The sequence below is a fragment of the Nanorana parkeri genome, unplaced genomic scaffold (assembly GCF_000935625.1).
Source record: "Nanorana parkeri isolate BGI_ZX_2015 unplaced genomic scaffold, ASM93562v1 scaffold346, whole genome shotgun sequence".
In the NCBI taxonomy this organism is placed as follows: Eukaryota; Metazoa; Chordata; class Amphibia; order Anura; family Dicroglossidae; genus Nanorana; species Nanorana parkeri.
In genome coordinates this window covers 1,247,578-1,274,457 of record NW_017306614.1, presented here as the reverse complement: position 1 = coordinate 1,274,457, position 26,880 = coordinate 1,247,578, and the positions used below count along the sequence as shown (strand labels likewise).

The 26,880-nt window shown below is 41.4% G+C and overlaps 1 protein-coding gene across 2 annotated transcripts in view; it reads left to right on the top strand.

Annotated features, from left to right (window-relative positions):
• The window catches only part of NUP205 (nucleoporin 205), a 53,633-nt gene that overhangs the window by 14,189 nt on the left and 12,564 nt on the right, over positions 1-26,880 (top strand). For both annotated transcript variants that reach the window (XM_018558570.1, XM_018558569.1), the window contains exons 9-31: positions 85-201; positions 3,176-3,313; positions 3,875-4,025; positions 5,096-5,301; positions 5,704-5,886; positions 6,365-6,415; positions 6,845-7,054; positions 8,411-8,510; positions 9,930-10,067; positions 10,554-10,743; positions 12,523-12,643; positions 12,803-12,884; positions 13,473-13,637; positions 15,175-15,299; positions 16,117-16,231; positions 17,061-17,210; positions 18,182-18,256; positions 18,673-18,830; positions 18,914-18,994; positions 20,003-20,194; positions 21,062-21,332; positions 21,761-21,859; positions 26,717-26,865. In XM_018558570.1, the coding sequence (XP_018414072.1) occupies positions 85-201; positions 3,176-3,313; positions 3,875-4,025; positions 5,096-5,301; positions 5,704-5,886; positions 6,365-6,415; positions 6,845-7,054; positions 8,411-8,510; positions 9,930-10,067; positions 10,554-10,743; positions 12,523-12,643; positions 12,803-12,884; positions 13,473-13,637; positions 15,175-15,299; positions 16,117-16,231; positions 17,061-17,210; positions 18,182-18,256; positions 18,673-18,830; positions 18,914-18,994; positions 20,003-20,194; positions 21,062-21,332; positions 21,761-21,859; positions 26,717-26,865 (3,267 nt within the window). The remainder of the gene's footprint in view (positions 1-84; positions 202-3,175; positions 3,314-3,874; positions 4,026-5,095; positions 5,302-5,703; positions 5,887-6,364; positions 6,416-6,844; positions 7,055-8,410; positions 8,511-9,929; positions 10,068-10,553; positions 10,744-12,522; positions 12,644-12,802; positions 12,885-13,472; positions 13,638-15,174; positions 15,300-16,116; positions 16,232-17,060; positions 17,211-18,181; positions 18,257-18,672; positions 18,831-18,913; positions 18,995-20,002; positions 20,195-21,061; positions 21,333-21,760; positions 21,860-26,716; positions 26,866-26,880) is intronic.

Here is a 26,880-nt window from a genome sequence, read left to right as displayed (position 1 = left end):
TGATACATCAGCATCACCTTCATTTGGCTGAGATTCTAAATGAGTGTAGTTCACTGAAGATCTTTCTTCTTTGTGACCTTACAGGTTAAACAGCTAAGGAACCGGGCCGAGGAAGATGCTCGTTTAATTCACATGAGCATACAAATGGGTAACGAGCCCCCCACGTCACTACGACGAGATCTTGAACATGTCATGTTCTTGGTAAGCCAAATCCCCCTAACATCATTCAGCTTTGTAGTGATTGCAAATATGTTGCGCTAGGTCTTTGTATCAATCTATTAATCACCCTCTATGTGTTTTATACATTGTATGCCGCCATGCATTTCTATAAATAAACACAGTGTACTAATTTCATCTAACCGATACGTGAAGGATTGGTTTCATATTGTGTACATAAAAAAATCATAAATGTAAGTTCCGTGGTGGTGGAGAAAGTATATGAAAATTCATAAATATAAATTCCGTGATAGTGAAAAAAATAAACATTATTGTCCGTTAATATATAAAACCTCCTCAGTGATTGAACACCAAATTCTTCCCTTATGTGATAATACAGTTGGGCAAATTAGACCTAAAGGTCTCTCCTAGGTAAATTGCTGGTATTGATAGGTGTAATATCTGGATATCACTTCTACCAAACTAAACCAATACTTTTATAAATGTCCGAAAAAGAAAGGGCTAGGTGGTTACTTCTCTTTCCTCGTAGACATCAGGTAGGAAAAAAAGGGGGGGGTTCTTGGTGTTAAATAGTCCCCAAAGTGTCCACAAACTTGTCCCGAGGTATTCCTTATGGTCTCCTTTAGTTTCCACTTCCTCAATCTATCCCCCAGACAGACTACTTGAACGTGACTCTCTCCTTCCACCTATTCGGCGGTGCTCACCCAATGGTGTCCCACAGGGGAGAAAGGGGAAACAAAACAAAGCCTTCTAAGTGCAGTAACTTCAAAGGTTTATTAAAAGGTAATCAAAGGCACTTACAAGAACAACGAACGTCAAACCATTGAGCGGTAGGAACACTCACCTGTAAGAGGCGAAAACAGTATCTTCACTTGATGCATTTTGTCTATGGACTTTTTCAAAAATTCATCTTTCATTCATCATTCAGCTTCCACTATACAACTTGTAATACCTCTTCGTTAAATAGATTTTATGGTATGGTTAATTTTTTTTTTTTTAATGCATTTAGACCACATAAACCAATTTAGTTAAGCTCTTAGAGGGGCCAAAATGTCAATACTTGTTTACCTTATCGAGAAACAAATGTAAAAAAATGGTTTACAAAGTAGCTTATATATTAAATGTTTTCTAAAATGAAATTCCTTGCCCATAGCAATCAATTAGTTTTCAGCTGGGAGTGCGGTAGTGCATAGATAAAAAAAAGTTGAAAACAATTAGATTGGCACCCTTTACATACAGAAGCCCCTTTTTGTGGCATAACAATAAGCTTATCAGTGGTAGTATCCACAACTGGGCTTAGGGCCTGTGGGGCGGCCAAATAGCAGCATATAGATCCAGAAATCTCTGCTTAGCAAAGCTATCTAGCCTTTAATAATGAAACCCTGTCAGGTCTGAAATCAAAGCGTCAATTGTCCTGTGCTCTTTGGCATTTAACACTTTCAGGGTTGGCAAATGCCGATGTGTTATCAAAGGGTTGCAGAGCTATAAAAAAAAGCAACTGATGCAAACAAATATGGTTGTTGGCTTCAAACCTATGAGTTGTGGTAACACCCGATCTGCAGTGTCATGTGTTGCAGTGCTGTTCATTCTGGATGGTCGCTGATTGCACCTTGCTGGTGCACCTATGTATTTGTTTGTGTCAGTGCACCGTAATGCACAAATGGGTACTACTTGTGCATTGTTGTGCGTTGCATAGAAAAAAGGTTCATGTCTGATTTCTGCGCTAGCACCCCATTCAAAATTAACGGCTGCCCCTAAAGTGTTTTCCACTCACCACTACAGTCAAATTTGGGAAAACCCCTCTCTCTGTTTATGTGTTCCCATTCACACAGCATAACGAAAAATGCTTAAAAATATTTCTTCTCTTTTTAGATGTTTTGTTGCAGCAGGCAACATGGCTGATCCCAGGTTTTCCTGAAAACCTTCACAGTGATCTGGCCTTTACAGAAGGACTGAAATTTGAGGATTGTGTTTCTCTCATTAACTTAATTATCATACACTGCAGAAGCCAGGCTTTTAACCCTTTGTTAGGGCAGGCAGTACTCAAATCTACTTTACAAATTATAATGAAATGAGCCAGCAGACTACAGACAGGGTTAAAACAAAAAAAACTCACAATCTCTCCTAACATTACAAAGAAGGAGAAGCAAGTAGAAATGCTAACCCTTAGAATGCCAGGTAGAAACCCTAATCCAAGTAGAAGCAAGTTAAATTGCAAAAAGCATTTTTTTTTAAAAACATTTTTTTTAATTATGCTGCGATTGGGAACAGGTAACAAATATAAAATAGGTGTTATTCCAATTTGGCTGTAAAAGTGGAAATACACTTTAATGTCATTCGCATGCAACACAAGACATGAAAATGTGCATGTAACGCAGCGCAAAAGGTGTGCTCCTGTTTTTTATGAATGGCTGCGATCAATGGCTTACCCGATGCTGATCACAGAATGAATTGCCAGAGTCTGGGGGACACTTCTGCTATAATTTTATGGTCACTGAAGCATCCATGAGCTTATAGCCTAAGGGAATGTAGAGGACATAGGGGTTAAAGAGCCATCTAGCTGCAAGCAGTTCTGTTCTGTATCCGTAATGTCAAAGGAAGTAAATGCGTTAACTAACTAATTCCACTTTGGGCTGGGATGCACTGTCACAAACTTGACTAGAAGGCCTGTTAAAAGGTGCTGGAGTTTCGAGGGTGGACTTGCAAAGTCATGCGAATGCTGGTGTCCTTGGATAAACTTTGGCATGTGTCCTGTGTTGATCAGGGGCAAGTTGGCAAGTGTAGGGATTTATCTTTGTTTTTTTTCTCTGTGCTTGAGCTGTAATTAAGATACACATACTGAGAGATTGCTGAATTAGGAAACTGTTCTGCAAATGTTTCCATTCCAGGGACCAAAAATTCTGCACCCAAACCATACACCAGTTTTCCATCCTGCCATTTTGTTTTGGTTTTAATGTCTTAGAATGTGACTCTCTTTTTTTGTAAATGACTCTTGCAGATTGGTGAACTGTACAAGAAAGATCCCTTCCATCTTGAACTAGCACTTGAATACTGGTGTCCAGCCGAACAACTCCAAAGCACCTCTTTGATGGGGTCGTATCTTGGGGTTCCTCATCAAAGGCCACCTCAACGCCAGGTACATTGCCATTTCTGTAATATTTGGTTGACTTAAGATAATTTTTTGGGGCTTCTATCAGTTAGCTTGCAACTGTGGCAAGCACCGTCAGCTGAGTGTTCTTACATGGTTGCGGGGAAGGGTAGGGAGTAGAGGCTGGGTTGCATTTTATTGGCTTGTAAGCCAGAGATGACTAAGCATCCAAGTGATGCAAGACCTCCCTGCCTGGCCTCATTTCGGCCCACAAGAGGAAGGGTTTCCAAATGGAAGACCTGTCTGAAGTTTGTTTGATCTTAATAAAGAAAATGGAATTTCTTAAAATGGTTATTGGGGAAGCAAAAATAGGAGGTTTGCAGAAATAAATAGGGCATTCCTAATAGTTTGTGAGCTACTTGTTCCTGGTCTGTGACTTTTAGAGAGTAGTGGGTCAGTGTAAAAGCCAGAAAAATATGGCAGCCTATATACTTTATTTCTCTCATGACAAGTTGACTTTAGCACTTTTTTTTTAGACTTCTCTATTGGTCAGGGCTCTGATATGCCATCTGGATTTGTCTCTGGATTTGAATTGTCCTTTAAATGCAGGTGCTGTTGTCCAAATTTGTGAGACAGATGAGTGATTTGTTACCACCCACTCTATACATCCCGTACCTGAAGATGCTGCAGGGGCTGGCCAGTGGCCCTCGCTCTTCTCACTACTGCTTCAGCTTCCTCAAAGCGAATGGCAGCAGCCACGGTGAGTTCTTATATAGGTTTGTTTCTGAATGTGCATGGTATTTACAATGATGCTGCCTACAAAAGTGTGCACTAGGTTTTCTGTGGCTTCACTATGCTTAAAGAACGAAAAGTCAGAGCTTTTGTCCACAAAAACACAAAACTTCATTGTTAAAATCCAACTGAACTTTACGTTTTAATCATTCCTGGTGGATTAAACCAAAAGATGCATCAAGTCTTAAAGTGGACATTTACCCATATCTTTAAAACAACAACAAAAACACCTTTAGAAATGTTTAGTAATGACAATCTACAAACGCATACTTCTAGATAATTGCCGGCTTTGTATTCTTTGCATTCCTTATTTCTCTTTTTTTCTTCCCCAGTCTTCTGGCAGTGGCCATGTTTACTAAGGGCAGGTTACTAGATCTCCTTTTACTTCCTGAAAATTGGGACATGTGACTAGATATGCGACTATGCACATCATCTCAGGGGAGGAAATGCCTTTCACTGAGATGAGATTTCACAGCAATGCTCTGCTGATGTAACCTTCCCAGTGTGCATTGCTTTGGCATACTGAAGTCATTTTTCCCTTTCAAAGCAGGAAGTGAATGCTCAGCAAGTGTAAGCATTTCAAAATCACAGCATTTTACACCTGACATGTCTATGTTATTATTAATCATCATCATACATAGAGGGATGCATTGGTAGAATTTTATTTTTGAGTGTAAAGGTCTGCTTTAAAGTACTTTCTTTAGAAAGCAGCTACAGCCAGAGTAGGAAAGTCTGTCCACCGTCAGCATGCTGCAGAGAAGAACCCTGGCACTCTGTTTGGAAATACAAAGCTTTAGGAATGGCATCTGACAAATATAAACAGAGACCCTCTGCTTGGCACATACAGCCCATTTGTTTTTTTAGTGAGACTGAGACAAAAGGTGAGCAGCACTAGCTTGGCTTTCTCTTAAAACTTCCTGAAGGCTGTGTAAAATTGATCTCATGTATGTACCCTGTAATACATTTTATTTCTTTGTTTAAAATGAAAAACAAAATGTAAAACTGTGAACAGTGTTTTACAAGACTTTTTGATCTTAGTGGAGAACTTGCAGGCAGCAGGGGGCAGCCCCGTCTCTTGGGATCACTTCTTCCACTCACTCGGACTGTACCATGAGCACTTACGGAGGGACCTACCCATCCCTGAAAGTATTCATCTGCGCCACCCACCACTTAGGGGAATTACCCAGCGTGAAATGGATGGGCTTATCGCATGCCTGCAGATCACAGCCACTGTCACTGAATGGGTAAACAGAGTCTTATTTTTAAATTTGCATTATTGTTCACTTTTTTTTTTAAATCAGTAATTGCTAGGATGTTTGTGTACGTGTGTATTGATATTCAGCTGAGTTTATATTTATGTGTACCATGTTTTAATACTTTTGGAAACTCTTATACTTCTGCTGATTCACCCTTTGTTGCCTAGCAGACAGTCCTTGCTTTTCAGGCTTTTTGTGCATTTTTTAGTTATGATTTATGTCTGTGGCACATCAGGCAAGGTCCTGTAGAAATGCACTGTGGTGTTTTATATGGTGTGGCAGAGGTCTAGCGTATTTTCTGCCACTGTGCCTCTTGCAAGTTCTATTTCACACTGTATTGGTATGTGCGTTTATCTGTGCCATTTCCTAACTGGTTGTAATTCTTATTAGAGTGAGAGTGCTCGCCTGGCTCTCTGTGAGCATGCACAGTGGACACCTGTAGTTGTGATGCTGGGATTGCTCCAGTGTAGCATTGCCCCTGTTCTGAAAGCCGAAATCCTGAAAACATTAGCTGCGTTTGGGAAGTCTCCAGAAATCGCCGCTCCCCTCTGGCAGTCCCTGGAATACACTCAGGTATTTCTTCTAACACTTCCCAGAAATTGCTTAAAGTGTGTGTGTGTGTGTGTGTGTGTGTGTGGTAACACACCTCAACACTTTGAATCCAGCCTTAGTGCAATCATAAATACTGGGGTGCATGCCCCCTCATCCTTACGAGTCTTTAATACACCTGTCCTGAATCCTACAAGATCTTGGCTGTGGGGCCTCCTCAGCACTGCACAGTTGCTTCTCATCTTCTAATTGGGCCTGCAAATTCGCAGTACAGGTTCCACACTTTAACACTTTAAATGCCCCCCCTACACACACACACACACACACACACACACACACACACTCACACACTGGAATTTATGGCACAGAAAAAGGGACTTTTCCTGCACAAAATATATTATGTGGTTATATTGAAATGTGCTCTGTTGATGTAATGTGTTATGGTTTGGTGTTTTTGACATATATCTAACATCCTTTTTCCATTTCTTTGCTAATTGCTCAGATTTTGCAAACTGTCAGACCCCTTGGCCAGAGACAAGCAGCTGGAATAGAGGTAATTGTAGTTATATTTTAAGTTTGTCTGTATAGCCATTATTTTGTATTTCATGCTTCTCTGTGTAGCTATTGATATCATTTCAGAAAAATGTTATTCCTTAACAAGCTTGTGAATTCTTCATTTAAAGGCAAATCTTTCATCAGTCAGTGTTATGCAAGTGATAAAATGTTCCAAAATACCCAAGTTGGCAAAAATGGCTATTTCATAGATTTCTGTTACCATAGAAACAGCCAAATGACTTTGAGAAAAGGGTTGGGCCTACTGAGTCCATTCTACAGCATGCTGCCGAGAAAGGCCTTTAATAAAGTTTATTTGGGCTGTTTCATATTTGGAATCTGGCTCATGAACAGGATATTTCAGATGTGACAGGTGAACTTAATGAAAGTGTTGTAGTTTTATGTTTAATTGTGTGTTTTGTTTGGCAAGGTGGAGCTGAATGAAATCGAGTCTCGTTCTGAGGAGTACCCACTTACCCGAGCCTTCTGCCACCTCATTGGCACCTTAGTGGAGAGCTCTTTTCCATCCAACCTGGGAGCTGGATTGCGGCCTCCAGGTTTTGAGCCATACCTGGATTTTCTTCGAGACTCTGTATTCCTCCGCTTCAACACCAGAGCTTACAGAAGAGCTGCAGAAAAGGTACACTCCAAATGGATTATATAGGACGTTAAAACCATCCTGAGGGTTGCCTTCTAACATGCCACTTAGGGACATCCTTGTTTATACCAATGCTACGAAAAGGTCTTGTCTGTTTCTATATTGTCTTGCAAAATCATTGTTTAGATTATATTTTGCATTAAATAAATTAATTTCTGCTGTACTCCTTATTTCCCATAACGTCTTCCAGGACAGCATCACGAGATGGAATCTCCTCCCCCACACACAGGAAACACGTCACTTAATCTGCTTAAAAGACCCTCCTCTCCTCCACTCCCTCAGCAACTCAAACGCTAGCAACGCAGCAGTTGAAAATCAAATCAATAGGAAAAAATGGCAGAAAATTCAAAAATGGCTTGGCCAGCTGATTTGAAAAATGTTCCGGAGGGCTTGGCAGCGAAAGGGTTAAAGTAATCTGCAGTCTTTTAAAGTGACCCTGCCAGGTAACAAAGGTCAAGATGAAGCCTCCCTTATCAGTTTTATACTCTACTTAAGACCTAGGTCTCCTTCCTCCCCTCCCTTATAGTGCTGCAGCTTCTATCAGTGTCTGGTATTAGTCTCTTCATGGTTTGTTGGGTGCCTGTTTCCCCTGCGTGCAAGGGTTCTGCCCTTCAACCCCCTACCTCACTCTAGAGTCCTTTAGTGCGGTAGGGGTTGGAGGATTGTGTATCTTTCAAAAGTCCCAGAATCGTATGCCAAGTAGACTAACAGAAGCCGCATTGCTGGAAAGGATCAGAGGTAGGAGGGACAGGCTATCAATGCTGTTCTATTACAGGGAGGCTTTTTCTAGATTTATTTCTTTATTTTTACCTGACAGGGTCACTTAAATAAAAATCATGACACATTTACCCTTCCTTTTTCTCATCTTTTTGGGTGGGCAGTATGAAAAGCGGTAATGGTGCATAGTGGCTGAAGCTGATAGCAAACAGATTTGGTATTTCACCTACTTGGGCTTTCCTTTTGCTTCACTGAATATTGTATCCTCTTTTTAGGATACTGTATAGATTAGTCTAGACCTCTGGTTGGTTTGTGTGTGTTGTATTTTGTTTTGGTTTTTTTTAAGCTGTCCTTGTCCCTATGGAGAGAGGGAGATTTCCTTATACTTTGTGTCCCAGAGTCACAACAGGAAGTAAATCTTTCCGAAGTCATGAGTGGAAATTCTGTCTTAGGTTGTCCTCTGAACAGCTGCCCCCATTGAAAGATTTCCCTCCTATTATGAAAAATTTGCTAAACTTGCAGAACTAAAAATCTTTGGCTCTACATACACTTCAAATAGTTTTTTTTATGTAGTTTTATATACATTTTTTTTTCTAATTTTCTCTGACTGTATTTTTGCAGTGGGAAGTGGCAGAGGCTGTGCTTGACGTCTTTTATAAGCTACTCCGAGATTATGAGCCACAACCTGAAGATTTTGTAGACCAATATGTGGAGATGCAAGGTATGTGTTCTTATTCTGTTCAACAGTAAATACTTTCAGTGATTGGTGCAGTTATATGCTCTGTTTGTGCTTTATACAAGTTTAATGATCTGCTGTGTAAATGTAAGGCTATTTCTGTTTTTTAACCAGCAAGCCTTGGGTGCCCCAAAACCCTTGGCATCCACACGGCACATCTGTTCTCCTTTCCACTCATCTAAGAAGTCCATGGGGCGAGAAGAGTGAAAAATTAAGAATGCAGCCCGGGTATGGGCTGGGTGGCAATGGGTTGGCTGAGTTTAAAGTGCATTTAAATCTTACCAAGGAACTTCTATTGTCTGTTCCCTTTTGGTCTGTTAAAGATGCTATGGAAAGTATTTTGCTCTATTAGTCTAATAAGTGCACAAAATGGTTTGTTGAATCTGCCATAGATCCAGTGTGCTTGTAACGTTCTGTGCTGTCTGCTGGACTGTAGTCTCAAGCAGTTTTATCAGCCCTGCCCAGAACTACAGACCACTTTCCCAATGTTAGTAAGAAAAGGGGAATATTTTCTATGTCCTCAGGACAGGAAGTGTGCTATTGGCAGGATCACTAGGTGAAAATAAAGGAGGAAACTTATGCAGCCGCCACAGCCAAAGACTGGTGAGCTTTAATGTTACGTTTATGTTCTTGGGTCTGGATACACTTTAAAATCCAGCAAGAGCACAATCCAACACCAGAAGCTGGTTGGTGAGTCTTCCGAAACGTTTAAAAGTCCTAACTTAACTGCAAACTTAAGACTTTATTCAACATAAGACGGTAAAATGTATTAGTTTTGGGTGCACACATTCAAAATGTCTTTCACATTCAAAATACCTGTGTCTTCGCAGCGCGCTCTCGTCCTAACATCTGAAGAGTCTCGGGTGGCCGCAAAGGATCTTGGAGCAGGCGCATGCGCACTTCAGATGTTCGGCCGGGAGACGAGGAGAGACACAAGGTAAGTCTATGGAGCAGCGTGCACCCGCATAGACTCTGTAGGACAGAGGAGTCATCGCTGGATCGGAGATCCGCACCAGCGCTGGAGGGACAGCTGAAAAGGACGGTAAAAAAGAATATGATTGGATTAAGATACATAATTTAAGAGAAGTCCTTACAGCAGGATTAGAAAGATGGGGAAAAAAGTTTGAATTTAATGTCACTTTAATACATTTCTCCAAGGATTTTTTGGTATATTGCTCGTTCCCTACTTTATTATTTTGAAGAGTCTCTTTTAGCTGTTAAGAGGATGAGCTCTCCCCAGTGGAGTGTGTCAGATGGAAGTGAGTGGGTTATTCAAGTAACCTGCATTTGCCAAAATATGAAGCATAAGTTCTAGGTGCACTCATTCTTTAAACTGTACAACTTCTTTCCACAGCTGCATGGTTTGTATTCTGCATTAATTTGAGCTTTTTACTTTGTTTTCAGGAGAAGAGAGAGCTGCTTATAAGCTTCCTGGATTCACGCTTATGCATCATCTCCTTAATGATTCCCAGATGTTGGCACTGTGCCTTAGCCTGCTGGAAGAGGGTGTTACACAGTTGGATACCTACTCCCCTTTTCCAGGTAATGTAGGGAAATGGATATATTGGTTTGAAGTAACGAACACAGTAAAGTAAAATTTCATTGTATTAAGTGCAATAGCCTATAGCTACCAGGTCTAATTTCAATCTAAAACCTAATTGGTTGCTGTCAGTTAGAATACCCAGTGTCTGATTGGAGCATCGACTTCACCCCATCACCCATGATGTGACAGTGCTTAGGCCTAGCATTGGGCTGCTAGGCCCGAGCTTGAGCACTGCACCATGGGAGGAAGGCATGTGCTCCCTTATATGACGGAGGAAGGAGAAGCAGGGTATTGTTGGAGAGGCGAGTATTAGCGATTTGGGGACTGGCACTAGGTAATCAAAGTGACTGTCTTTTTATTGGTTTACATACATGTTTTGATTAGTGATTTATTTTCTTATTATAAGAGTATCTTTAAGCTGAGTACATACTGCATAACATGTCCCTGAGTTCATTTTAAAACTCATCCCCATGTATGGTTTATAGGTAAGAAGCATCTGGAGAAATCGGTGGCCTACTGCTTCATGCTCTTGAACCTGACCTTACAGAAGGAGAACCTCTTCATGGATCTGCTACGGGAAAGCCACCTCTCCCTCATTGTCACTCCTCTGGAACAGCTTCTCCAGGGCATCAACCTCCGATCCAAGAAGGCAGATCATGTGGTGAATATTGCAAGGTATGGCAGGGAGGAGCTTTAATTTGTTATTGTATTACTTGAGCAGTAACTGCAAGAAGAAATACTGAATACACAGGTAAAATACATATATGGAGGCTGTTTTAATCCATATGTCAAGGCAAAATTTAATGAATTGTATATTTTGAACAACTTTGCAACACATGCACATTTCCATCATATTATATCCCTTTGCGCTGCACATATAGCAAAATAACTGTTGATGTGCCAGAAATGTAGTGTGCCAATACCTTCCTTTTTGACATGACAATTCAGTGTATTTTGGGCTCTGAATTTCAAAATGTGGTGTCAGCCCAGCCTAGTTAGTTTCTAATGCATTGCAAACACAGACGTCTCCTCCCCTTCATCTCCATATCCCTGCAGGCATAGAGCACAGGACGTTATTGGCTCACAAGAAGTCTGTCTTTTTTTTTTTTCTGCAAAATGCCTTCAACGGTGTATTTAGCAGACCAACAGGGAGAAGTCAATAGTTTGGGTTTACATAGACTTTGACTGCCAAAGAATTTGTATTTCTGTCTATTCAGTCCTGAGATCTACACAGCTCTGCCTCAAAACACAGTCTTGTCTAGCAGGCATGAGGCCTTATTTTTAACCCCTACATTTAAAGTGTATGTAAACCTAATAATGAACTGCTCCCTTTTGATCTGTTTTAGGATACAATTGGAAGCATTTTGTTACATCTGTTTGAAAAGTGCAAAACAAAACTGTTTATTTTGTCAGAAATTCAGAGCTGTCCTGTCTCCTCTCCACACTTCATGTGTTATCTCAAAGAGCCCTCCTAGATCTCATCTTGACTTTATAATGATTAGCCTTTATGTTGTAGAAGTTTGAGAGTAGGATTAGTTAAGTAGTTTAGAAGACAACTGGGCAGGACTGACACCACTTAGTACACAAAACAGCTGTGTGTTGCAGCAAGACTTAGGTGCCGAGTGGATTTCTGGCCCATCATTACCTTACATTACATGTGCTTTAGGCCCCGCTCACACTGAGCGATTTATCACGCGGTAATTCCCGCGATATCGCAGCTATTTACCGCGCGATATAGCTCTCCAATGCATGGCAATGGGGCTCTGTCCGTCGCTATCGTGGGTCGTGCGTTGCTACAGCAGGACCCTTTTTGGAGCGGATTTTGCCACGATTCTAGCTTGCTCAATGCAAGCATTTGCGCGATATCGCGCAAAATGCAAATCGCGCGACAGACGCGCGATTTGCGAATCGCTCAGTGTGAATGGGGCCTCAAGGAACACTTACAGATCTTGTCCCATCCCACAGCCTGCGACTAGACCGTGAAAGGAGAAGCAGTAGACTCATCTGTCTGCCACTCTGCAGTCTCCTCCAATTTGCATGATCCTTGTTAACACATGAGCAAATGTAACACAGCGTATTGGCTCATGTTGCTGTGTCTCCCTCTCACACTCTGATTCTCTGCTGTACCATGATTGCAAGAGGCTGAGACCAAGTCAAAATTCAGTTACTAGCAGTGCTTTCATAAAAAAAAAAAATCAATGACTTATTAATGAATACAGAGCTATATTAATTTGTATCCTGTTTGCCTGGACACCATGTAAGAGACACCAATCTCTAACATGCATAAAACTCTAGAGTCTACGAGTCATAACTTTACAACTCCTGTTCACACATTGTATGCATACAGTAGCTGGAGTGGTAAAATGATTTGTAAGCTGAACGCCTTTTATGTGGGTCATGCTTTATAATTTTTGGCCTTCAAAAAATAATGCAAAAAAATCATCTTTTTCTCAGGTACCTTTATCACAGCAACAGTAACCCTGAACTAGCCTTTGAAAGCTCCAAGATCCTGCATAGCATATCCTGTAATGTCAACATGCAAGCCAAGCTTGTGGGAGATTTTACCCAGGACCAGGTAGAAATGCATCTTAATAGTCACCAGTTTTATGTGTGTTTTTTTTAACAAGAAGGAGTTGTGTTTTTTCTAGAAATGGACAACTTTAAGACATTCAGAATGTTCACTTCCAATAATATGTATACCTGGCTTCTTTTTTTTTTTTCACTCTTGTGGCAGAATGTAAGCCAGAAGCTGATGGCTGGTTTTGTGGAATGTTTGGACAATGAGGATATAGAGGAAGCTGTTAATCCCATGGAAGGTAAGTGCGCCAAGGTTGTGGCTGCTTTTTGTCCCTTTGTTGTTCTGGCATTTGTTCTGTACTACGGATTCCTATGTGTCCGAAAAATGGATTGAAGAGAAACTCCAGACAAGTGTCTGTAAACCCAATAAATAGACTCTATTAATAGGTCACTTTGTTCATCTACAGTTTAGTTTGCCATGTTATTTTTAATGCTATTAGATATATTGTTGTACATACCTGGCAATCCTGTGGGTTTCAATTGTCTCATTGCACTTCCTGTTATAGGGTGACAATGCTAGCCACAACTTCCTGATGCTGTGGTTGTGTTGTTGGCCCAGTTTATACAATACTATATTGGGATACATGGCATGCATATAAGGTTCCACAACCAGCCCATTACATCACAGCCATGCTTGCTAGCCTGCCGCAGATATCTAGTTTGACAGCGGTCCCAACAATGGGGTAAAGCCCCAAGGGAGCCAGGTAGCAGACAGTAGCCTGTTGTGACATGAACCCGGACACCAGATTAGATGTGTGTTGCGTACAAGAGTCCCAAATTCAGATGTTTTTATATGAATTGTTATGCATATTATTTCTGCCTTTCAGAATCTGAGCAGGAAAGTGAGCAGGCCTCTGTTCAGTACAAAACCAAAATCCACATCCTGGACCTTCTGATCACCTCCTTGGAAATGAAACCACCAAACTTGGCTCTCTATCTGCTGGGGTTTGAAGTAAAGAAGCCAGTCAATACAACAAATCTTCAGGACTCTGGTATGTTTATTACAAAACATACCTACAATTCCAGGTTGGACAGTCCCCTTCCCCTATATTGGGGTATATATATGTGTGTATATAATTTTTTTTTTAATCGTATTGTAGACTACTATTGTAGATTCTTTATTTGAAGTTGTCCAAGGTCCAGCAGTTATTTGATATTCTGGGGTTCATATTCTTTCTGCAGTGAGCGGTCCTTAAAGTAGCACTAAAAGCTGGGTGCTTTTTGCCTTAATGCATCCTCTACATTAAGGCAAAAAACACCCAGCACTTTTCAAGCACCCCCGTTCCCCCACACTTACCTGCAGCCGCTCCTCTCCTCTACCGCGACCAGGAAGATACTCGGGGTTCCCCAAACTTCCTGGTTGCAGGGGAGGGTGCTGAGGGCAGCCTTCTGCAGTCAGTCAAACTATGATGTAAGGGTGGGGGCATGGCCATCCGCAAGCTGTGTGTGTCTATGGACACACACAGCTAGGTGCAGGCACGGCTGTGACCGTGCATGTATGGGTGCCTTCACAGCACCTGTACGGGGTGAGTGTAGTGGGGATAGCGGCTGAATACCACTAGAAAACGAGGTAATTAAAAAAAAAAACAAAGAGCAAAAGCAAGGTATTTTATTGGAAGTCTGGCCCCCATAAACAAGAAAAATTAAATAAAAACTGAAGATTTAGTGTCACTTTAAAGATGCAAAGAGCGTTTCCATGTAGCGACATAGGTACTGTTCTCTGCAGCTTTTTCCTGACCGCACAAGGCAGCTTTATAACAGGGCTTGTCTGACACCCTGGGTTAACAGCAATTGGGTGGAAGAAGTAATTTTATGGGTAAAAACTTTGTCCAGGACTTGGTTGGTAACTGTTTACATTTGACTGCAGACCACCACCTTAAATAACAGTGACAATCTGTAAGACACTTCGGAGAAAAACAAATGGCTTTGCATGTTAGCTTTTGGCAGTCAATTAAGAAAGTTTTAAATATTTTTCAACTGTTTAAAAAATTAAATTTTTCCCTTACTCAGATATGGTCATCTTTTGCATTGTAATGCTGCAGTCACTTTGAAATCGCTCACAGAAAGCTGCCAAAAAAGGGCTCAATTTCCCTAATTTCCTATTTATAAGAGCAGTGGCTGCCGAGTCCATTTCTTCAGACCACTGGTCTTACCACTTCATCATTGTAGTCTATTTTTAACAGTGGTAACCTAATTATATTAATGCTGCCTGTTGTGGGAGGACCCAGACATCTCAGACTCTTGGCCTGTCCAGCCCACTCTCGCTGCCTAATTGATTTGATTGTCCTGCCCACCATGACATTCTACTACTGTAGAATTACAACACATTTACGCCCATAGATAGCTACAATTCCCATTGTATGATGGGAAATGTAGTTCCAGCCAAAAGTGACGTTGGCACTTCCCTGATATCATCTACTTCCTGTGAATAGCTGCATCTTGCAAGTGATGACGTCACAGCTTTAATTACAAATCCATTTGGTCTGTCATTCTAAAATGATGCATCTTTTGCGCTTGATTTGTTTGCAGGTGTTTTAGGCTGCCCACGGACCTGCCTTCACTCTATTCTGGATATCCTTAAGAAAGGTACTGATGGACGGACAGGACCAGTTGCTGTCGGAGAGTCCCCACACCTGGCAGAACAATGTTATCAGGTATGATCAAGTGAACCTGGGACGGATCTCCTTTCCCAATGGCAGATTTATCTATTTCTAACTGACCGTAACCACACCAATAGAGCCTTCTTTGAAGATTGGGTTCGATTTACCAAAGTGTTGTAAGGGCTTTCTTTGTTGCCCCACAGCAACCATTCGGAAGCAGAACAGCATTTAAAGGGGACAGCATTAAAGAGACACTGTCACCTTGCCAGTTGCCCATATACTCTCTACTCTACTTTCCAATGTTACTGTTACCCCACTCATTGTTCTTTCACTGCTACTGCAAAATACATGGGGCTTCTGGGTATGATTTAGTGATCAGGCATAGTGGGAAGTTGTTAGGCCCGAACACTGTCACATGACGGTCACTGCCCCTTCTGACCTCCGACAACGGGTATTTTGCTTACGGCTGCAACAGAGCAATGATCAGTTGGGGATTTTTATGGCAACTTCAACTGAACAAGGAGCAGTGCAGGTGAGAATGAAGTGGGTCAGGTGCTTTACACAGATGTGGTGACTTTGCCATGAATGGGGAAGGTTACAGTGTCTCTTTAACGTTTGACACTTTAGGTGTGAGTGGACTGTAGGGCAGTCCAAACAGTCTTTATTTCTAAAACATTAATGAATGAAGCCAAATGTTCTTTAGGGGAGAAAATGTCCTAAAGTTTTAAGCTTCATGCCATTAGTCCAGTTAGAAAATGTAGAATCTGCTGGCCATGGGCAGAAAAAAATGCTTTTCTATTAAGACACTTTTCAGATATGACCAGTATATTTTTGCGTCAGTGGTTTAATGGACAATGCATTGTCTTCTCAGGTGATCTACCAGCTTTGTGCTTGCACCGATACCTCTGGCCCAACCCTGCGTTACCTCCGGACCAGCCAGGATTTCCTGATTACCCAGCTGCAGCACCTGCCTTTCTCTGTGACAGGTAGCCCATCTTTAGGGTTGCTGAAATTTTGATGCGGTTTAAGTGAACGTGTTGCTGAATTAGACGTTACTTAAAGTGATGATACTTTTTTTTTTTTTGTGTTGAATTCCTCCCAAAAATTAGCAGTGTTCCAGTTCACTTTATGCCTCACCTCCTTCTCAAATATATAGTATTTATACAGGAGCAGTGCTCTCACCATATGCTGCTCTGCTGAGTTCAAACACTTCCCCCTCTCCTTCTCTGCATTACCTAGAGGGATGTTGCTTTGTAGTTAACAGAAGATAGCTTGGCATTATGATTATAGTGTTTGAAATTTCAATTTAGTCTGCAAATGTAACAAGGACACTGGAACTCTAAAAGTAGCAGCAGATTAATTTCTGTACTTTCAGAAAATATATTTAGCTAGTAAAAGAAAACTTATGTAGGACTTGTGAGCTGCAATGTAGTAGTAATAATAATAATGATACATAGAAAATATGCCATCATTCCAAGTCAGCAGTGGCAGGTCATGATAAGTATTTTTAGGCACTGTTAGCATTTAGCTGGATATACACCTTACAATTATCTGCAGATTTTCTATGGTCAGATGGAAAAGGTGCAACAGATTCCTCCATCTACACTTAACTGTGTGGAAGGAAGTAATCTACACCTGGGCCAATCTGTTGCACTTTTTCCATCTGACCACAGAAAATCTGCAGATAATTGTAAGGTGTATGGGCACCTTTTTTATAGCTACTTTTGTAGTCTCCCTCTTTGTTTTTGGAATCCATCCATTTCACCAGAACTTGTATTTGCACCTGTTAGTGATTATGTGTGATTTATTCCTCAGAACATGAGATCGCCGCTTTGAATCAGATGTCCTGGTTGATGAAGACTGCATCCATTGAGCTTCGTATTACATCCCTGAACCGGCAGCGTTCCCATACACATAGGCTGCTTAGCTTACTGCTGAACGATATGCCTGTGCGACCATATGCAGGTAAGGCACAAGTGTTATGGATTAAGGACTCCTCTAAGTCTCGTTTTGATTATCTCATTTCTCTGTATTGAAATAAATATTATACTTTATTTCTGCTTTAAAGTAAACATATTTTTTAATGCAAACACACTGGAATTGCGAGGTAAAAAGTTTGCACGCATGAATACTTGCAAATCAGACCTGTCTCACCTAAGGGCAGTGCCTGGTAAACTGACATTTTTGTCAACCCTTGAGTTCTCTAGTGGTCTCAGGAGTCGCTTCACACCCCTTGTGTGTTGTGCTGATACCATAAATTGTCTAGTATGCCTCATGTAGCAAAATGTGCCCTCTGGCTAGGCAACTCCTTTTGGTTATGAGTTTCAATCTCCTTGGTCTTAAGACCTTGGGCCTTTCCATGTAGACCGGCTGGTCTTTCTTGCCTAGACCTGTTTTTTGTCCTCAGTTTCCTCGTGGAACCTTTTTGTTGACCACAGCAGGTTGTGGGTCTTTTCTTCCTCATTCAAGGATTGTTGTTCCACCTGTTTTAGTAGGTTCTGGTTGGTCAGCTTCTCGCAGGTTCAGGTTTGGGGTTCCCATCCATTATTTTAATTGTTTATAAGCAAATACAAAACTACATTAAGTTGTGTATTTTATATATATATATATATATATACATATATATATATATACTTAGAGTGCAGTCTGCTTCCTTTTTTATCCTATTACAAATATTTGATTTGTTTGTCATGGAATTCGAAACAAAGCGGTTTTTTAGTTTCTTAGTGTACAGAATTTGTAGAAAAATCTATCCCAGTACAACAGCAGTTATGATTTCTGCCAGAACATACAAATGTATAGCTAAGCAGTCACAAGCCGCTTTGGAACTTAAACGTGCTTTCTGTAAAGTTATGAAACGGAGCCCTTGGTTAGGTTAATTGGTTCAGTTCTGCAATGTCCTCTTAATCTGTGTAATTTTCCCTCTTTTCAAACAGCTGATGGTGAATTGGGGATGGAGGAGGACAGCAGGAATGTCAGCACTTTTCTTCATTTTGACACCACCTCCAAAGGTAAAGAAATTAAAAGATTTGTGCTTTTCTCTTACAACAAAACTGTACTAGAAAAGAATATTGTAGGGGACGGGTTCGTGACATTCTAGGCTCCCAGGAAGTAGGTTGCATGATGCTACCCATCATTCAACCAGGAAATGGAGAAGTAGGCAGCTCCAGGTTAAAGATGGTTATTGCATCAGCATGTGGAGAGGAGACGGGGAAATGCTTTCTTCTGCCTACCGCCAAATTATACCATTGTCTCAGCCTAGGCAAATTCACTGGACTGGAGCTCAAGGACAGCTTTTAAATGATAAAAGATGGAGCTTTTCTGAAAAATAATACTGTTGCTTTATATTTTGACACATCACAATTATGTTCATTTGACTTGTAAAGTTACTGAAAGGTCAGTTTAATACATCCAATTGTTGTTGTAGCCCGTAGAAAGATTCTGAGCATCCTAGACTCCATCGACTTCAGTCAGGAGATTCCAGAGCTGCCACAGTTGGATTTCTTTGACCGCAGCCAGATAGAGCAAGTCATGATTAACTGTGAGCAGAAGAACCGTCGAGGACAGACAGTTTGCAGCATCAGGGTAAGGCAACCTTTAAGTAGAAACGCTACATAGTATTGATAGATGAGTCACATGTTAATTTACTAATTGTCTGTGTTTGCCAGCACCTCCAACGAATTCTGTTGGCAGAAGTCAATGCCTTACAGGGGATGGCAGCAATTGGGCAGAGGCCTTTACTTATGGAGGTAAGATTTCTATCTGTTTAGCCAAGGGGAAATTCTAATGCTATTGCAACAGTTATGCACAATATTGACAGATTTGGCAGATCCCAACTGAGCTGCAAGTGTTTTGTTTTCTTTTTGCAAACCTTAGCAGTACAGTTCATGACCAGAAGTCAGCATCCATCCAAACTGAGTTCACATATTTCTGATGAAGGGTACTGTTAATGCTACAGCATACAAAGACATTTTAGGCAATTGTGCACATCCACAATTGGTTCCAGCATGAATGTACCCTGTGCACAAAGCCAGCTTTATAAATCCATGGTTTGACAAGTTTAGTGTGGAGGAAGTCTAGCGGCCTGCAAAGTCCTGTACTCAACCCTACTGAGCACCTTTTAGGATGAATTAGAATGTTGGTTGTGATTTAGATCTTCTCATTCAACATCAGTACCTGACCTCACAAATGCTCTTTTGGCCGAATGGACAAATATTCCCACAGACACATCCCAAAATCATATGCAAAACCTTTCCAGTAGAGTGGAGTCTGTTAGACTCAAAGGGGAATCAACCCCATATTATTGCCCATCATTTTAGAATGGATGACCAGCAAGCTCATTATAAGGGTGATGATCAGATGTCCACATACTGTGCAGGCCTATCTAGACAATCCATTCAGTTGATATCTAATGAGGTAGATGCTTACTATATTTGGTGGTAAATTTAAAGAAGATTGGAGGGTGCAACGTTATGTCCAAATCCAGAACTCCAATGCTGCAGAGTCAGTCTGCTGATATGTTATCCACAATGGAAAAAAAACATTTAAATATAGCTTTTACGTTTTAAAAAAAGCACACGTCCCTTGAGTTCAGACAAAAGTCACAGAGAAATAATTGAAAACCTGCATCCTCTGATCCTTAATTCCACAGTTAATAGTTGATCGTTAGTAATGTGGTTACTCTTTGATTATACACCAATTGTCCTTTTACTGTTAGTAATATAATCCTTGTGTTGTCTGTGTTCCTTCTTTCCCAGGAAATAAATACTATCCTGCAGTTTGTCGTACAGAGGAACAGACTCCTGCAGTGTCTCCACGCCAAACGTCATGTCCTGGAGTCCTGGAGACAGCTGGTAGAGATCATACTGACAGCCTGTCCGCAGGATCTGATTCCAGCTGAGCAAAGGCAACTGATTATCCGGGACCTGCTGCAGGATGTACATGATAAGGTATTACCTAGGGAGGGTGTTATCTTGGCATCTGTCTGGCAGCTTAAATATTGACACGTGTGTCCACATTACAGTGTGATTATTTAATATTCCAGTCAAAACTATATGATAGACTATTGTGGGACTGAGATCTAATTATGCACGCTAAAGTATCTTTATATTCTAAATAAGTTGTACCAAGCACTTGAAAATAAACCCTCATTCACCTCTGTAGCTATAGGCGTTGTTGAAAAATGAATCTTCAAAGTTCACAACAGAGGCATGGAAATCTCAGATCTTTTCCTATTACAGCAGAATCTTGGTAGCCTGCCAGGCCTATGATAAAAATAACCAGCAGCTATTTCTAAGCTGTTAGAAACTGGCTAAACCCAACTTTTGAAACCCTTTGCTGTTATCTTTGAAATTTAATTAGTTTACAGTACAAATAGATAGAGAAGTCAGTGAGGGCTTGTTTTAAAGCTTTTACTGCTTTTTAAAAAATATGTAAATACTTTAATGTCCATATTTTGGGCTAAAGATCCTTTTAAAGTGACTGTGGCCTTAGGTTAATGTGCATTTTACCTTTTTGTCTTTGTACCTTTGCTGTACTAAGTAATGAGTTTGAGTTCCATTACAGTAAAACAGCAGGCATTGCTTGCCAACTGAGCAAATTGCAGTTATTGATCAACAATTACCAAGAATTGATGTCTCTAGTCATTGACTCAGGCTCGGCAGGCATCTAGCTGCTCATCTTTGTCAGACACCTATTAAACCCTGAGAAATGTTAAATGAAGTATTGCAATTGCAACTGGCAGTCATTGTGTGATTCTCATTGTTTGCAAGCTGCTAGCTTGACTGCTTGTTTAAATCTCCTCTTTTTCACCGCAGATCCTGGATGACAATGCTACCAAGGAGCTGATGCCTGTGGTAGCTGGTGCTGTCTTTACTCTCACAGCACACCTGCAACAGGCCATATACACTGAACAGAAGCAGCCGCTGCAAACTTCAGGGGTGAACCAGTCGCAGTATATCCACATGTTGGATGGGTCCTTTGCAGCTTCTGCAGGAAGCAAATCTCTATCTGCAGGATTTGTCTCGATCGGAGATTCCTTGCTTCATATGGTTCTCAGGAAGCTGCTTGAATTCATTCTCAAGACAGGTATGAATGTATAAGGACCACCTGACTGTCTCCCGTACAATCCCCCTCCCCTACCATGGCTTGGACACTGGTTTATCGTAGCTAGCTATGGCGTGAAATCTTGTTAAAAGGAGCGTCTAATTTTGAGATAGACTCTACTCCATTATTTTCTGGTTTAACTTCCTGTGTCACTTGCCTGGTGGTAGAGAGCTGACACATGAGATTAAAGTATAACCAGGACTTAACGGTGTCTGGCTGTGTTACAGTGGAATTTAAATGACAAGACTGACCCCACAGAATTGCAAATCCTTTACCTTTGTAAAATAGTTTATATGTTTGTATTTTTAATGCATATTTAGTGATTTGCTTCCCTTTAGCCATGGACTTTTAAAATACAGCTTTGAATTTCTACTACCTACTACTAACACAATTTTGTGCCTTCTGTACAGGAGGTGGACTGCAGAAAGTTCGCACCCACTTGTATGGATCTTTGCTTTATTACTTGCAAATAGCCCAAAGACCAGATGAACCTGATACACTAGAAGCAGGTAAGAAAGGTCTACATTTTCCAAAAGCATGTATTTTGTTTATTAAATGTTTGTAGAAGATTCTTTCAGCATTGGATAGGGTTGCATTTTTGTAACTTGCAAGCCAAAACTCCCTCCTGAGTAAATGAATTAAAAAAAAAACCCCAGCCAGCAATAGAGCAATATAAAAATAATCTGTTACTGCAGGGATGGGGGCGGGGCGGCTCCACTGACCAGATCCAGACCACACATGAAGGGAAAAAAGGAAACTGATCTTATTTTATCAATTGATGAAATCTTCCCATTTATAATCTTGGATCCCATAAAATGCTTTGGATGATCTACATAGAATTTGATATATGAATCGTAACGATTGCAAACATATAGAAATGTCACGTCATACTAATTTCTATGTGCACAAACCCAACTTGATCTTCTCCTTAATGTATAAGTTTACAAAATCCACCTAGCCCACAGGTCCTCGCTTAGCTCCTTCAACGGCTGCTGTCTTCTGCGCTGTCTACAGTCCGGTCCATAAAAATATAGAGCCAGGCTGCCAGTTCATGAGCTCCCCATAGACATAAATGGGATGACCTTTACCTGTACATTCAGGTCTATGGGATATTAGTTTACAGGCAACAATGTTGCTGCATACATTAATGTGCATTGTGTTAACTATTTACACAGATTTTCTCCATCGTCCATTGAGGGACACAGCTCTGAAGAATTCTGAGATGTAGGGCTATGCTTCTGCCTCTAGGAGAAATGGCTACTAGGCAAACAAATTAAAATCCTGTCACTTTAAGGACATAACTCCTCACACCTGCCAGTTTTACTTAGTGTCCTCAGGAGAATGGATGTCTCCTTCTCTTCTGCTTTATTATTTTAGTTTATTTTGTTTCTTCGTTAAAGATTCTATTACCAAGAGCTGCCAGTTGATTCATATCGGATATTATTAAATCCTGGAAGTCTCTAGCTAGCTGGCAAAATTGAGAGATTCATGCTAGATAAGTTAAATCCTTGTTTCTGTAGTTGTTGTGAAGCAGGCTGAGTATGGTCTCCGTACTTATGCTTCGTCCTGTGGTGATCATGAAGCAGGGAGTTTCTGGTCTCCGTACTTATGCTTCACCCTGCGGTGGTCATGAAGCGGGGAGTTTCTGGTCTCCGTACTTATGCTTCACCCTGCGGTGGTCATGAAGCAGGGAGTTTCTGGTCTCGGTACTTATTCTCCACCCTGTGGTGATCATGAAGCAGGCTGTTTCTGGTCTCAGTACTTATGCTTCGCCCTGTGGTGATCATGAAGCAGGCGGTTTCTGGTCTCAGTACTAATACTTCACCCTGCGGTGGTCATGAAGCAGGGAGTTTCTGGTATCAGTACTTATGCTTTGTCCTGTGGTGATCATGAAGCATGCGGTTTCTGGTCTCCGTACTTATGCTTCGTCCTGTGGTGACCATAAAGCAGGCTGTTTCTGGTCTCCATACTTATGCTTCGTCCCGTGGTGATCATGAAGCAGGCTGTTTCTGGTCTCCGTAGTTATGCTTTGCCCTGTGGTGATCATAAAGCAGGCTGTTTCTGGTCTCCATACTTATGCTTCGTCCCGTGGTGATCATGAAGCAGGCTGTTTCTGGTCTCCGTAGTTATGCTTCGCCCTGTGGTGATCATAAAGCAGGCTGTTTCTGGTCTCTGTACTTATGCTTCGCGCTGTGATGATCATGAAGCAGGGAGTTTCTGGTCCCGGTACTTATGCTTCACCCTGCGGTGGTCATGAAGCAGGGAGTTTCTGGTCTCCATACCAGAAGCAGGCTGTTTCTGGTCTCCATACTTATGCTTCGTCCCGTGGTGATCATGAAGCAGGCTGTTTCTGGTCTCCGTAGTTATGCTTCGCCCTGTGGTGATCATAAAGCAGGCTGTTTCTGGTCTCTGTACTTATGCTTCGCGCTGTGATGATCATGAAGCAGGGAGTTTCTGGTCCCGGTACTTATGCTTCACCCTGCGGTGGTCATGAAGCAGGGAGTTTCTGGTCTCCATACTTATGCTTCGTCCCGTGGTGATCATGAAGCAGGCTGTTTCTGGTCTCCGTAGTTATGCTTCGCCCCGTAGTGATCTTAAAGCAGGCTGTTTCTGGTCTCCATACCAGAAGCAGGCTGTTTCTGGTCTCCATACCAGAAGCAGGCTGTTTCTGGTCTCCATACCAGAAGCAGGCTGTTTCTGGTCTCCATACCAGAAGCAGGCTGTTTCTGGTCTCCATACCAGAAGCAGGCTGTTTCTGGTCTCCATACCAGAAGCAGGCTGTTTCTGGTCTCCATACTTATGCTTCGTCCCGTGGTGATCATGAAGCAGGCTGTTTCTGGTCTCCGTAGTTATGCTTCGCCCCGTAGTGATCTTAAAGCAGGCTGTTTCTGGTCTCAGTACTTATGCTCCACCCTGCAGTAATCATAAAACAGAGAGTTTCTGGTCTCAGTACTTATACTTCGTCCTGTTGTGGTCCTGTGTTCCTGTTTTCATCATTTAATGGTCAGACCAGTATTATTTGGGGATTCCTGTCATGTCGGGAACAGGGCCACGGAGTCATGAGTAAAAAAAATTATTTACCTCATGTTTATAATGTTGGGTATTTTCCCTCCTTTTTATTTTACTTTGGCTGTGTGCTTTTAGATTTGGCTAAATGCTTTACTCCTTGTTTTCCATCTTTTATACGTTTTCTTTAGTTTACAGTTTCAAAAGATGTCTTACACTTTCAAACCTTTGGACCCTCTAGACGTCCTTGGCAATTAAAAAGTCTGCTTTAGCATGAAGATTTGCTCCCACCTTTTCTATATTTGGTCGGGGGGCCTGATGGAAATTGAGGAGATGTGGGAAAATACTGTCAAATTTCAGACTGTATTTTCATCTTCCTCCTCCTCGGTTCTTTGCATTCCGGCTTCCCATGTCTTGGCAGCGTTGGAGAAACCTTTTTTGCACAGTTCAAGATCCGTTGGATCTGGATGTTATTATTCCCGTTCCTTTGGCAGAAAGTTTTCAAGGTTTCTACACAAACTTGTTTATGGTTCCCAAACCAAATGGAAGAAATCATCCGATTCTTGGTTAAAAGCGCTTAATGCGTTTGTATACATGTACAGATTCCAGATGGATTCCATTCGGTCGGTTCTTGTCTCTCTTAGACCAGAAGTTTTTTAGGTTTCCATAGACATAAAGATGTGCATCTACACCTTCCTGCATTTCCAGCTCATCTTCAATTCCAGCTCATCAGCGTTTCCTTCGTTTTGCGATAGGCGACTTTCATAATCAATTTGTGGCTCTTCTCTTCGAGTTGGCTTTGGCTCCAAGAGTTTTTGCAAAAGTTCTTGCTCTGGTTCTGGGATTTTTTCGTTGCAAGGGCATTTCAATTATCAGATACTTAGACAACTTCAAGAACAGTGTCTTTCTAGTTTGGAGCTAAATGTCTAGACGGTGCTTGGAGGACTTCGGGTAGATTATGAAAATCGAGACGTCTTCCCTAGTTCCGTCACATTGCTTGGAGTATTTGCGTCTTCTGTTGGACATCTTTTTGCTTTGCCCCATTCCAGGAGTTTACAGAGGAACATTTTTACAGCATGGGACAAGTCTCGCTGGACTAGATGATCAGATTGAGTGCCCTGGCCAAGATGTCTCTGTCGTGGTGGTTGGCAATGGGAAAACCATTTCTTCCCATAATTTGGAAGATTGTCACGACGGACGCCAGTTTTTTGTAATGAGGCTATCTCTTGGATCATCTGTCTGTGCATGGTTGTTGGTCTCCAGAGGAATCCAAGCTTCTAATTTATTTCCTGGTCTTGAGGGCAATTTGTCTGATGTTGTTTCACTGGACCCGTCTTCTGTCTGAGTGTCAGATTCAGTGAGATAATGTTAAAGCGTTATTGGCATACCTCAATCACCATAGAGGCACCAGGAGTGTGTTGATGGCGATGAAAGTACATTCGATCTAGAATAGGGCGCAACTTCAGGTTCCAGCAATTTTTGCGGTGCACATTCCAGGAGTAGAAAACTGGCAGGCAGGCTTTCTCAGCAGACAATTGGTTCTTCATAGGGGCAAGGTTGTTTTGGAGATTACAGGTTTCCGTTTTACCCAAGATAAATGAAGACATTGTTTACCTTCATTTTGTCCAGCTCCTGTTTTCCTAAGGAAATTTATTTTCATCATTTTGGATGCCGTGTGGCCTATTAGTATTGATCTCTTAGCCACTGCTTCCTTTCAGTGTTCAGACTCTATTTGTTCTTCCAGAAAGGCCTTTAAAAGGTTCAGTTTCTAGATCCACTATTTCTAAGTGGATTCATCAGCTTGTCACTCAAGCTTATGGGTTGCTGGACAGGGTACCACCTTCTCCTGTTTCTGCTTATTCTACTATGGCAGTTAGTACTTTTTAGGTGATATTTCTGCTTCTTCTGATGCTAGTTTAGGCAGAAAAGGTTTTTTTTCAGGCAACAGTTTAAGTGTACTTTGACAGTTTTTAATTTTTTACTTGGCTAGTGCTTTAGTTGTTTTGGTGCCCGCCCCTCTGTTTTTGGACTGCTTTTGAATGTACTTCCGTCTCAGAATTCTTCGGAGCTGTGTCCTTCAATGGATGATGGAGAAAATAGGATTTTGTTCTCATCATAAAATCATTTTATTTTTTTTTGGTCCCTGGGTATATCACAATTTAATGCACTAGTAGCAGATGCACAAAAATTGATTTGTTGTGTTGTTCTCTGGGCATGTCAGGGTGCATGCCACACTCAATACAGTAATATTGGAAGTGCCATGGCAAAGGTGGAGACATGCATAACTCCATGAAAGATCTATAGAACATGTTTTTTTTCTGTTGGAATGTTTTCAGCCATCTAAAATGTTCTTCATTTAGCTAATAAAACCATGTGGGAGAGGCTGACGGCCCCTGAAGATGTGTTCAGTAAATTACAGAGGGACAATCTGGCGATATGCGAGAGCTATTGGGCACCTCTGATGGAGGTTGTCTGTAGAGATGCCTGCGATGGACGGGAGATAAGCAGGGTAAGGGGGTGTTAT